At 36.2% G+C, this 14,329-nt stretch overlaps 1 protein-coding gene across 2 annotated transcripts in view; it reads right to left on the bottom strand.

Annotated features, from left to right (window-relative positions):
• The window catches only part of LOC139964436 (uncharacterized), a 38,382-nt gene extending 24,800 nt beyond the window's left edge, over positions 1-13,582 (bottom strand). The window contains exons 1-7 of one of the 2 annotated variants that reach the window (XM_071965991.1): positions 13,242-13,582; positions 12,691-12,765; positions 9,614-10,487; positions 4,527-4,797; positions 3,341-3,831; positions 2,114-2,251; positions 322-406 (exon numbers count right to left, since the gene is read on the bottom strand). In XM_071965991.1, the coding sequence (XP_071822092.1) occupies positions 322-406; positions 2,114-2,251; positions 3,341-3,831; positions 4,527-4,797; positions 9,614-10,487; positions 12,691-12,707 (1,876 nt within the window). In that variant the 5' untranslated portion in view covers positions 12,708-12,765; positions 13,242-13,582. The remainder of the gene's footprint in view (positions 1-321; positions 407-2,113; positions 2,252-3,340; positions 3,832-4,526; positions 4,798-9,613; positions 10,488-12,690; positions 12,766-13,241) is intronic. The other variant, XM_071965992.1, reaches the window with a different exon arrangement.
• Positions 13,583-14,329: the final 747 nt, after the last annotated feature.

Raw genomic sequence — 14,329 nt, 5'->3', positions numbered from 1 at the left:
CTGCAAATTAGCAAGGTCCGGAAAGGGTCTTTTCCGGCGATCTAGGGAGGATCTTTACTCAAGAAATGCCTGTACGCTCCGCGCCAACCTGTGGTGGCGCTCCGCTTAGGTAGTGTCGAAAGCGCCCCTACAGATCATTCCTGCCCCCCCCCAACCAATACCCCTAGCTCCCCCCACTGCTCTTCCTACATCCCCCTGGCAGCTTTGAAGATATGCAGGTAGGAATGTTTAAGAACAAACAGACTGATATAAGGAAACATTGTACTGCCTGCTTGATATTTACATTGAGCAGCAGTAATTATCTTTACATTATGATCTTACCTGCCAAACTTGATTTCTGTGATATGTCTGAAGTTACATTTTCTTCATGTAGGGTTTCTTCCCCCGGAGCAGATGCATATAAAGCCTGCAAATAAATACATAGAAAAGATATCTTCTTTGATAAACTGAATCTAACGCCTCCCAGCGCTTATTTGCCTTGACCTCCACCCAAAATAAACGGTTTCTTGTACTCACTATAAGGAAGACACATGCCAGATATGAGCTATGTCATGTAACACATTTGATATATATCATGTTTACAAGGTTTGTTCATAAGGCATTAAAGGATATGACCTTTGATGACCCCAAATGACCTTTGACGTCCACCACAAGCAATAAGGTTCTTGTACTCATGTTAAGGAAGCTACTAAATAGAGCCAACAAAGTTTCCTATTTTGAAGATATTTTTATCCCTGGTGACCTTAAATGAATTCTTGACGTACACCAAATTGTAAAGAAAAATGTTTAAACTTCATAAGGCTATCCTACAATACATATGAACTCCTTTGATGTTCAGGTTCTTGAGATGTTTTAGATATTCACATTTTGTCATCTGCTGACCCGAAATTACTTTAAGACCAGCACCAAAACCAATAGGGTTATTTTTATGACATGTGGGGAAGCCACATGCCAAATAACTGCAGAGGTTACCGATCTTGAGATAATGTGTTTACAATTGCTAGGACGTCACATGTACACAGCACACCCTTGCGCACCCACACACACGCACAAGCCAACTTGACTGCATAGGTTTTTCGCCTGCCTGGCAAGTAACCAAAAAAAACTGTTTTCCTATCTATCAACTGTCAAGTTACACCAGTTATGTCTTCAGCTGAAACAACCAACTGATTTTAGCATATGTGCATGTACTCATACTAACTTTACACTGCATGTAATCAAATGGAGCATGAATAAAGAACATTTCTTAACTCATTGAACTATTTTCTGTAAAGCTCAAGATTATGTTGTCACCTTGTAATACCTTAAACTGTGGAATATTTTATCATAAATTCAACACATTAGTATAGTCTAGTCACAATATTTTCCAAACTTCATAAACTTCTTTTCTACTGATGGTAAACTGGTACACATACACACGATTCTATAGTAATAGTTCACTTACTAAACTTAATCATACTTTTAAAGCACATTTTACACTTTACCAGATCACACGACCGGTCTTGGCTGACCGGTACATCCGGCATGTGATCCGTGGTCTGATCTGCCATGAACCGGGAGGTTACGTAGCTATCTGTGGCAACCCGTACCGATCTGTAGCGGCCTTCAGATACGTGGAAAAGTATTGAAAATGTTTAAACACTTTCGAGTCTAACCAAGGATCAAAAACCCTGTAGGAGGACCCGTAGAACCAGTAGACAACTAGGAGACGCTATGTAGCAACCCTATGTAGTGGACCATGTAAGGCGTGATCATGTGATCTGTTGTTACATATAGAAACAGATTGTGCCAAGTATTGGTACATATGCACTACGGCTTGATACAACTTGCTACAGGTTTGAACATGTTGTGAAGGGTTGGTAATATTATACCCGTCATTGATATGTAACAGCCCGTAGAAAACAATATTGGAACCCGTAAGTTATACGTACGTATACGGGATAGACTCGGGAATCTATCTGTAACAATCCTTATCAACCTGTAACAACACCGTAGTAACCCATACTGGACCCATATCAAACCCTAACAACCCGTTCTGCATGCGCATCATCGCCTTGCACTACGGATTGTTCCAAATCGTTGCCCGATCTGGGAAAGTATGAAGGGGCATTACCAATTCTTGCTGATTCAAGGCTTCCCTAGGCTGCTTCAAGACCTCTTGTAAGGCCATGGATTCTGTGGCATATTCCAGTTGAGACTTCACAAGTTCATCTTTTGTAGCTCTCAGACTTGATTTAGCCTCTTCCAGCTCCTGTAATGTAAATAGCACAGTGAATGAGACAAGAGGGACGCACCTCCCAGTGATTATTTGCCACATATTAAAATGTATACTAGCATTGAAGTATCTCAGGTCTAAAGGGAACACATTCTCCAAGTTGACAATTTCTTCACATTATTTTCAGGCAGGCTGAACTGATAATATTTTGATCTTTACTTGAGGATGTGACTACTGCACATTTACTACCTGCCTCAGAGAAATCACATGTTCAAAGTAAATTAATGCAGAGATCTGTGACCTAACTTCCAAAAGAAGCTTCCAGGAATGGTGGCCGAACAACTTTCTTTGTAAAATGAATGTAGCCCTATCACATTGAAGGACAGACGTTCAATTATATAAATTTGTTTGATTAATTTTATGTTTTGATGGTCAATGAGTCCCATAATATGATTTAATCTACTACATATTGTGCAATAGCACATACATAGTTTTGCTAGTGAACTTTAACAATTGGGACAATGTGGTATAACTTCAGTTTAGTAGAGAACTTCCATATAAACAAAACATTCCACCATACATTGCATCCCTCTGAAAGATCTGTCACTGATATAAAGGGATTGAATATTTTTACCTGTGGAAATCAAGAGAGACCTGTATTCTAGGTGTAGAACTTAAAGATTTAAATACAATAGGGATATTTTACTTGTGATGTAAAAGTTTCACGCCTAGAAGGATCTTTTTTCAAATTTCCACTTCTTGATTGTCTTACTTTTACATACTTTGAGTGACCTTGCTTAACCCTCAATGACCTTTGACCTCTATTAATATGTAAATACTAAAATTTACATCATATGAACTAAATATCACGCTTGCACAAAAATCCTTGAGAAAAAGAGCTGTTAATATGTTTATCATTAGACCTGTACTGTTGACATCATAAACATTCCCTAATTTCTGGGGAAAAAAACATGTTGTGTTTGGAATGCTAAACTACAAATTCACTGTTACACCACTAGATCAAACAGAATGGTCATCTTGTTCATAGTAAATAAATTTCTCATGACCCAAATTAGGTAACTTGGTCATCAGATATCTATAATCACATGATATGTGAAATCTTACCTCTTTCTGCTGCTGAAGTCTTCCCTCCACTGTTGCCTTCAATGTATCTTTCAATTGTTGTCTTTCCTCCTCTGTTGTCTTTAGTCTCCCAGTCAGCTGTTGTCTTTCCTCCTCTGTGGCCTTCAATGCATCTTTGAATTGTTGTCTTTCATCCTCTGTGGCCTTCAATGTATCTTTCAATTGTTGTCTTTCCTCATCTATTTTGTTAAGCCTATCAGTCAACTGTTGTCTTTCCTCCTCTGTTGTCTTCAATGTATCTTTGAAGTGTTGTCTTTCCTCCTCTGTTGCCTTCAATGCATCTTTGAAGTGTTGTCTTTCCTCCTCTGTTTTCTTGAGTCTCCCAGTCAGCTGTTGTCTTGCCTCCTCTGTTGTCTTTAGTCTTCCAGTGAGCTGATGTTTTTCTGATTCAGTGAGTTTGTGAGAGAGTTCCTGCCTTTTGTCTTCTAATGCCTTTAGTTGATCTTTTAGTACTGTTTTGGTAAACTTTGAATCTGAAACAAACATATAAGATACAAACATGGTTAAAGATTTTCTTCAACCCAAGAGATTTGGTTATGTTAATATACACAGTTCAATGTATGTTAATTATTTATGCTGTACAACCTTTCCGGAAAATATTGTGACAAACTTGCACCAAATTTAGTGAGCTCAAATTTGTGTCCAACTTTAGCATGTTATTAGAGATGACACTGCAAATTGATACCATTGACTTGGTTTTTATTTTGGCCCTTCTTCTGAGCAATTTACCAAAGTTAAGCCCCTTCAATGAACCTCCAATCTATCAAAGATATTGAGTTATCAATTTCAAAAGGAAAGGAAATTCCCAAATTTTACCAATCTTGTCTGAACATAAACTTTTGAGTATATCCCATTATAAGTTACAGACCTATCCAAAGATTTGACTGTAATGTAATACCTTGACATCTACATTGGTTTCTCTTTCTGGGTTTAAAGTATTTTACAGGCCATTGCTGTTATTAGATTTTTCTCCAACTTATTTACCACATTTTTTGTATCAAATGGTGTTGATGGAGGGTCTCTCTCTTATCAACAATGGGTTAATAAAGATAAGTTAATACAATGATATATTACCTAAAATTGCATCTATTCTATGTGTTGGCGATGCATTTGAATGTTTTTTAATTCATAGCATATTTAACTGTTAAGCTCTCTGATGTAAACATACCTTGAGCTTGTTGGTAGAGGGTCAAAACTACCATCAATTTACTCAGTCCTTTGTCAGAGCATGCTGTCATTAAATAGTTGATGTCATCAACAGAAACCTTTCCTGCCTCTTTGAGATAGTGGCCAAGAGATGAAAAGGGTGTATCACTCTTTATAAAGCCCTTTGATTTCTTAGCTGGAACTTCAAAGTAGTCAAGTAGCTTCTTACAGTCATTTTTCTCAATCAATGACTCTGAGCACATCAGGAGGTTCTGAAAAGTTATGATCTCACTCTATAACAAAAAGGAAAACAAAATATTAAATCAAATAAATATATTGGTGGTAGCAGACCATAAAACAAAATAGAAGTAGAAATTTGAGGCATTGAGACAGCAACATATATTCATAGAAGGGATTTATTTTATGACCTATGATGAAGGTGTTGATTATGTGACTGTGGTTTATCTGAGTTCCTTCAACTACAATGGAATATATTTATTTCAGAATAAATTAAAAGTATTAAAAGCTGACAATTGGGATGGATTGATATTTAAGCTGTACAGGAACATCAATACTGTACATTCAATACATGAAATTGTATCAGTCAGATTGTAGTAGATTTATTCATGGCGCAACCAACTTAAAATGATAGTTTATTGAGCTAAACATCATTCTCCAACTTAACCAGTAAACACTACATTATTACCCATGATTGTGTGGGAATGTGATCATGGACGTAAACTACTTAAAGTGTCTTCAACTCTGGGCAATGTAGGTGGTCAGTAACATTAAAACACACACAAATCACACTCTTCCTACCCCCTTCTTACATCTTGCATTTTTCAGTTGTTAGAAGTGTTGTTTTACATGAGTTAACATATTAATTACTATGTCAACTATTGACGCAGTGTTGTATTTTACACAGGTTTTTACTTACAGATTCATTTATTTAATCCTACAATCTTGTAATAGATATTGACTGAATCAGTACACAACTAACTTAGAAGCACTATAGGCTGGAAAGTTTGGTTAATGCTTGTAAGTTGCACAGCTACAGTAAACCACATGTGCTGCAGCTCAAATGCTTAAATAATCAGAGTCCATGTGCACTGTCAAGACTTCTTTTAAGATTGGTGTATATACTAAATTTTATGTGCAGCTACTGCACTATGAGCTTTACATAGCTTCATGAAAAGGAATGCATGTGAAACATTTAATTATCGAAAACTATGGGAACTTATCAACTATAACTCTAAACTAAGTTTCCTGGGTTTATAAATCCTGTTAGACATACTGTAATTGACTAATACATGGTGTGGCCTGATGACATGTTTAACCAAAATGCAAAAATTCTTTGTGGTTTCGATGATGTATCATGAGCAGTTTTCTTTGTGAATGTGACGTAATGTATAGTTATGGTGTAAATGTTTGCAAGGGTTTCACGTTTCAAACTCTGATGACCCAAATGACCTTTGCCTTCTGGACATCCAAAATACCTTCTTTTACAGTATGTGGTACTCCTACACACCAAATATGAGGTCTCCCCATGATTCCCTTCTTGAGATATCGTGTTTACAAGGTTTTCACAATTTACCCCTGGTGACCCCAAATGACCTTTGACCTCCACCAAAAGCAAAAGGCTTCTTTAACTCAATGTGGTATTTCTACACACTAAATTAGAGGTCGGCCCAAGCTTCCAGTATTGGGATATCGTGTTTACAATGGTTTCACAATATGACCCTTGGTGACCCAAAATGACCTTTGCCCTCCACCAAAAGTAGGCTTCTTTTACAGTTTGTGGTACTCCTACATACTAAATATGAGGTCTCCCCATGATTACCTTCTTGAGATATCCTGTTTACAAGGTATTCACAAGTTACCCCTGGTGACCCAAAAAGACCTTTGACCTCCACCAAAAAAAGAGCCTTTTTTAACTCAATGTAGTATTTCTACAAACTAAGTATGAGGTCCTCCCAAGCTTTCCTTCTTAAGATATCGAGATTACAATCTTTTACAATTTGACCACTGGTGACCCCAAATGACCTTTGACTCCAACCAAAAACAATAGGCTTCTTTAACTCAATGTGTTATTTCTACCGACTAAATAAGAGACCGGCCCAAGCTTCCAGTATTGAGATATTATGATTACAATGTTTTCACAATTTGAGACCTGGTGACCCCAAAAGACCTTTGCCCTCCACCGAAAATAGGCTTCTTTTACAGTCTGAGGTACTCCTACACACTAAATATGAAGTCTGCCCATGCTTCCCATTTTGAGGTATCGTGTTTACAAGGTTTTCACAATTTGACCCCGGTGACTCCAAATGACCTTTCAATTCGACAAGGAACAATAGGCTTCTTGTACTAAATGTGGTACAGTATATACTCCTACACACCAAATATGAGGTCTCCCCATGATTCCCCACAATAGGCTCATTGTACTCAATGTGGTACATCTACACATTAAGTATGAAATTGGTCTGATCTTCCCTTTTTGAGATATCATGTTTACAAGCTGGGCGTCACAAACGCACTCAGTCACACACACACACACATGTTGGTTTTACATTCCAACCGAGGACCCCATTGTATTTTCCATTGTTCAAATCCACGTACCCTAACCTTAACAATACCCCATACAATAGAAATTCTTCCGAGGACGTGGTGATTCTTTAGAAATCACAACCGAAGACCTGGAATTCTTTTGTTCAAGTCCTCGGTCAGATAGAAAAACAAACGCACACACACGCATACACTCATACGCCATCATAAATTCAAAGGTTAAGATTATCATCAAAACCAAAAAGGCCTTTAACAGGCAGACCATTGTTCTTACACTGGTTGACATGTGGTATAAATGCTTTCTCATGCAATGGGTAGCGATGATTATGTTTAATCCATGTGCATAGCAATTGCATACATTATATTGTGGGCTTAGTGAAATGGCGGTCTTCACTATGTAGTTAATTAATGTACTGCATATTTAGACGATTGAGCAGGATATTGTGTATCAATACTTACACAAAGTGATATCTATAATCTTTACTGTCACAAAACTGACAGGAATAAAGTTGCTAAGACATTTTAACACTGTGTGTTTAATGTCTTAGCAACATTTTCATCCTGGTATCCATTTTTATTTTGAATCTGTTTTTAGTTTTGTACTCGTTTTGATTTTTGAGCTCTTGTTTTTACCCAATTTACATTGTATTCTTGATCAGTGGCTGAATAAAATATCTATTTATAACTGTCTATACACTGCGCAGTAACACGTTACTTTCATATACTTTTTTTAAAGTAGAAATCGACATATTTTTCAAAACAGTTATTGTTTTCACTCCTTTTTCCTGCTTAATACTGTCATCAAATCAAGGTATCATCACTGTGCAGTATTTGCTATACATGTGCATTAGTGTCAAACTAATCACCATAGCTTAAATTAAGATAAAAATGTTGTCCTTACTTTTTCTTGAAATTTACCTCATTTCATGGGAATTTGCACCTCATGTGTTCTTAACAATATTTTACATTGATTTATGTCACATTTGTATATTTGACAGCCAAAATTATTGATAAAGGAACAAACACATCTTTTGTCTGAGCTGTATGCCATGCAACATTCATCTCGCATCACTTTTCATGGAATTGTTGGCCTAGATTTTCATTATATAGACATTATTGCCAAACAAAATGCACTTATTGCACTATTGAGACTATTTTGCATTCACTAATACCTAATTTTGACAGCTTGTAAGCTCAGAAAATAAGAAAAATCCTTTCCAAATTTTGGGTGTTGCTCCAATATTGCAAAGTGCAACAAGCATCCAATGGCCTGAATTTTTGAAAACAAGTTTGCATTTACTTTTCCACCATTTTGATCTCTCTCTGAACAAACAAGTAATAGTTGTGTTCTAAAGAGAAATTCCGCATTCACTAATACCAAATTTGTAAAAGTAAGCAGCTTGTAAAGCTCAGAAAATAAGAAAAATTATTTGCCAAATTGTGGGTGTTGTCTATTATTGCAAAGTGCAATAAGCATCCAATGGCCTGAAGTTTTAAAAACAATTTGCACTCACTTTTCACCATTTTGATCTCTCTTTTAATAAGCAAGTAATAGTTGTGTTTTTATTCAAATTTAGCATTCACTTAAATACCAAATTTGTAAAAGTTAGCAGCTTGTTAAGCTCAGAAAATAAGAAAATATATTTGCCAAATTTTGTGGGTTACTCTAGTATTGCAAAGTGCAATAAGCATCCAATGGCCTAAATTTTAAAAAAAAAATTGCACTCACTTTTCCATCATTTTGATCTCCCTCTTAACAAACCAGTAATAGTTGTGTTCTTAATAAAATTTCGCATTCACTAATGCCATATTTGTAAATGTTAGCAGCTTGTAAGTTCAGAAACTAAGAACAAACAGTTGCCAAATTTTGTGTGTTGCTCAATTATTGCAAAGGGCAACAAGCATCCAATGGCCTAAATTTCTTTAAATAATTTAGCACTCACTTTTCCAGCATTGTGATCTCCCTCTCACCAAACAAGTAATAGTTGTGTTCTAAATAAAATTCCGCATTCACTAATACCAAACTTGTAAAAATTAGGAGCTTGTAAGCTCAGAAAATAAGAAAAACTATTTCCAAAATTTTGTGTGTTGCTCTAATCTTGCAAAGTGCAACAAGAATCCAATGGCCTAAATTTTTAATAAAATTTTGCACTCACTTTTCCACCATTCTGATCTCCCTCTTAACAAACAAGAAATATTTGTGTTCTTAATAAAATTCCGCATTCATCTATAACAATTTTGTCTATATTTGAAGTAATGAAGACTGAGAAAATAAGGAAAACCAATTTCACTTTTACATTGACAGTACGACAAACCTTCATGAAAACCTTACCAGAATCAGCAAAGCCCAAGAAAAAAATTTCCTTATTTTTCTTTAATTTTTTTTAAAGCAGATCTCAAAACATACATGTAAGAGTGTCGTCTCCTCACTTGTTCCCATAGAATGATACCCAATTTGTTGAGCTTCAATCAATGGATTGCTTTAATAAAAGTGTCAAATAGCCCTATTTTTTACAATAGGCCTATATATCCTGTATTAGTACTTACTGTGTGATATTCATATACTTCTCCAGTATCCCAGGTAACCACAAACAATCTGTTTATGTTATTATTGATCCTGATTCTCCATGAATCAGTAGGAACATTAAAAGAAGCCAAGATATGACCCTCAGAGATAGAAGAATGACCCCTAGAGATGGAAGAATGACCCCCAGAGATTGAAGAATGACCCCCAGATAGAGAGTAAACAACAACTCGTCTATCCTCACCACCCTCCCATAATATGAATATTAATCCTTTCTCTTCACTGACTGTTATACTATCTGCACGTCTGTACTGTGTGTGTGTATATTCCTGTTCTATTTCTCCCTCACTATTACACATTAAAGCTATCCCATAGGCTGTACAGATAAACAGTTTATTATTACTAACTGTTATATCCCAGGGCCAGTCTTCTCTTATTCCTGTTAAGGTGATTGTCCTCGTTTTTCTCAATTTTCTCGAATCTAAGACAATTACCTCGTTGGACATTACTAAACCGACATAGACTAACCCATCTCTGGTTGTCATACACGAGGCTTCACCGTTAAACTTCCCTTGATTGACCAGACCGCCATTACTACTGTCGTACAAAGCTATCGTATTCTTACAACACGTTAAAAACAGACGATCATCCAGTAAACAAACAACCCGCCATTCTGAACCAAACTCGGTAAATTCCTGATAATAAAACGGCTCTGAAGTCAATAATAACGGGGTTATTTTAGAATCAGGATCTAATTGTAACATAAACAGATCAATAAAGCTGCATGTTGTCTTGTTACAATATCCAGCGACAGCCAGACGGCCTGTATCTAGCACGTCCATTGCCGACACAATGTAACCATCTTGTACAGTGAATCGTGGTATCGTTGTATGCACTCTGTGTGTGTGTGGAAAGCAAAAAGTGAAAAGTTAGGTCAGGGTTGGAAGGTTGTATCCATGGTAACTTAGAATTTAGAGTTGATTTTTAGATCGAAGGAAATGTTGATGAACAGCTCTCAGCCTGCGAAGTAGCTATACAGCTTAGGTCCTACTACAAAGTCGTTACCCACAATAGCACTAAATGTCCAGAGCAAACTATTCGACATGGTAATCTCGAAGATATAAGAAATGAGACGTTCAAGGCCTAATAATTAGGATACTGGCCTAACTGTAGATCCATGACTTAAAGTTATGCTGTATTGGCCCCGAATATGCTAGATACTCAAATATGGTCACCTTTGGTCAAAATTCTTAAACTGATTTTATTACAACCTTCGAAGAAATTTTCCTCACTTGGACATTCAGTCATCTTGTGTGTTCTTTAAAAATATCTGAGAACAATTTGGAGAGTAAAAACCTGCAGGAAAATACTTGTCGAAAACTTCCAGCAATAATAGGGTTTTCCCATTAATTAAGAACCCTTTCCTACATAAAACGTGAAGAAATTGCATTTCCGCATTAATGTATATATGGAGAGCGGAGTTAAAAGTGCTAGAAATTGGAAAATCGACCGAATAAAATACTTTCCTATTAAAGTATCTTATTACTAGCAAAACATTTGACATTAATTACTGTGTGTTTATGAAACAAAATTTCTCTCACATATAGCAACACCGACTAAGCCTTGTTAATAGGAATTTTCAGTAAAATTGAAGAAATTGCATTGGCTATATTTTGTTTGCTTGAACACGACTTATTTATCTTCAATATTCATCGTTATCATACGCATGTACTGATGTAACGTTCTGATTCAACTTTTCCTGTGTGTTGACCACATGCATGCAGTACATTCTAATTCATTCGCATTGAGCGCCAACAACTAAGAGAAAGAGACACACGGTCACAAGTTGTAAATGATGGCGCTATTTCAAAAAGCTAACTGTCAAAAGGCTCCGCTAATGATGATTGGTGGCGCTATTAAAGAGAGTCAACTTGGTCTAAATTTTTCCCGGGTGGGGGAGGGGAGCTTCAAATAGAATTTTAGTCTTGAGTTTTTGACGTATTATAGTCCAACAAAAAACAAAGGACAAGTCACACTTCTAGTAGATATGTTTCTATAGCTACACAGGTTTCCAAAATATTTACCTTCAAAATATGTTAAAACTTTGGAATGATCACTTAAGGGTCCTGAGATCGATGACGTGAGCGCCTCAGTGCAATCCTAAATTCATTGGTAATCCATTGTTTAAAATTCTATCAAATCCACCACAACATGTACTTAATCTCCATAAAAGCAACAAAGCTCCATTGGATGACATCAAAAAATTTGCAATGAATCTTAATTTGGCATTTGAGGCCATAAACGTCTTTACGGTGAGTTTTGTGTTATAAATGAGAAACTAACGTAATGGTCTTTGTATTAGACTAAATACGGTCCAGTACTTTCAAAGGGATTAACCTCATTTATATAAAGGGACATCCAACATGGGCTGATAACATATGTGTTTAAAGGTCTACAACATATCGACTTTAATTATGCACCTAAAGTAAAGTCATCCTCTATGTCTACCAGACTAAGCTTTGACATTAAACATTTGTGTTTAATCCAGGGGCGATTGACACGATGCGGGGGGATCCGATGGGCAACGTTCCTCCTCTTTTGTAACAAAGACATTAAGAAATGCTCCGTTTGATAGATTAGATGTACTCATTTTGAACAAGTACCGTACTTTTTCATATTGTGGTATTTAAAAAGAGTCATTTTATTGACACATTTAGGAAAAGTGAAAACAGGAGGTGCCATTTTGCTGATAAATTACAGTAATCAATCGGAATGTGCTCTATCGTTGTCGTATTAAAATAATTGTTGTGGTACAAAATGCAGAGAGGATCCATTTTATCAGCGATTTGAGTTGGCTTTGTGCTTTACCGCCTCAATGTAACGACACCTTGATGTCCTGCTACCCTTCAACACTAAACCTTTTCCCGCATTTCAGAAGTTAGAAGCCCGGTTTATTTTCAGTATACAACATTGCCACTATAAAGGACAATGTAAAGTAAACACATAATTTATACTTTTTTATATTGCCATGTATTATTGCCAAGTATAAACACATCTCGATCATATGTTATTTTTTGTTAATAATAATAATAATACTTACGGTTTTGCGCTGGCCATTTTGATATCTGGTCAAGTAGTTCTACGACAATAATATTTATACAGAGGGAGTCCTGATCTGCGGATAAAAATTAGAAAAATTCTTAAGAAACAAATACGACTTTCTAAAATAATTCTTATCGAGGAATATCGCAATAAATACAGAGATCATCGGGAAAGAAAAGAAGACTTATGTTGGGTGAATCCTGTGGTCTGTTTTGATGATTAACGAGCAACATTGAATTTAATATAATGGATGAAATGATGGTTTTGGTCATCCCCGATTCTAAAATCACACTGTCTGTGATCAATAAAGAAGTTTACGTTACAGTTATATTTGGTTCATGTTGGATTGCGAAAAAGACGGCGAAATCATGAGAAAATGTTTGAAATTGCACGAAAATTATAAATTCATATATACGATGGTCAACAGTGGAGATTTTCTTTAAAGAAATTTATATTTTTATCCAAAACAGGTATGTTGTACAATTTAGCTATACTTCCCTACACTGGGGTGCTAGTTATAAAATTCAATAACTGTTTAATATTACTTACAATGACAGACGCCTGTGTTGGACAGGTGCAGGTGAGGTACAGCTAATATTATTCGAAAGGTCCTGAATATAAACTTGTTCTTGATATAATTCGTTTTGTTTTTTATGTTGAGTCGCTGGCACGTCAAGAAAGCGTGAAGTGATAGCACAGATTTCAAACAGAATGCCCTTTTAGATCACTTAAAAGACAACGAAATGCTATGACTTTGATCAGAGAATGAAACAAATTCTCAACTGAATATTAGGTAATAAACGCTGAAGTGTGGAGCACGAAAGAGAGTTGAATGCTACAGTGAAAGAGGAGGACAGGCTTGATCTGAAATGGTATATATAGCAAATGAATCAAATAATAAATTACGCCCACTAACCCTTGACCTTTTAGATATAACCATATCGCGTGATGGTTGAGTCAATATTGAACTTAAAGCAGTTCGGTGAGATTTTCATTTTTGTTTATTGATCCAATTTGAGTGTAATTTTGAATGTTATGACGTACTTAATAAATACATCGAATTCCAAAAACTGAAAAGAGAGGAGGGAGCAGGGGGGGGTCGTAAAATCAATACAGGTGATCTGCCTGTCTACAAAACGCAGACCCTACAGTCTACAGACCATCGAGATAATCACATAACCTGAGATCCCCCCCCCCCCACCCTCTCCCTCAATTTAACTTACATTGAGTAAGTGTGCCACTATAATTTGTCTCTCTAACCAGTTCAACATAAGTCTGGAAATGGCAAATACAGTTATAGCGTCTTTAATTTAATTGCGGCCGATTTGTATGGTAAACGGTCATATAGTCTTCTCTATAATAGCGGTATATTGAAAACTCTACGATTTTCCCGATATTATTCAAAATAGAAACCTGACAAAATAAGTCAGTATATTGGACTATTTGGATAGGTGGGGAGGGAGTGGGGATGAGGGAATCAGACGGGAGTAAGTAAGGTGGATGAAAATATGTTCAAAATATGGTTAATCGTGTGTGTCAGTGCTCATACATGCGAAGGATGCTGAATTTCCTGTATGAGCTACGTTCTTATATGGATCAACCTTAATTTCCATTCGCATTGGAACACTATTCCAGCA

The sequence above is a fragment of the Apostichopus japonicus genome, chromosome 23 (genome assembly GCF_037975245.1).
Source record: "Apostichopus japonicus isolate 1M-3 chromosome 23, ASM3797524v1, whole genome shotgun sequence".
NCBI classification, from domain to species: Eukaryota; Metazoa; Echinodermata; class Holothuroidea; order Aspidochirotida; family Stichopodidae; genus Apostichopus; species Apostichopus japonicus.
Note: the sequence above shows the minus strand (reverse complement) of the source record. Positions and strands in the feature narration are given on the sequence as shown.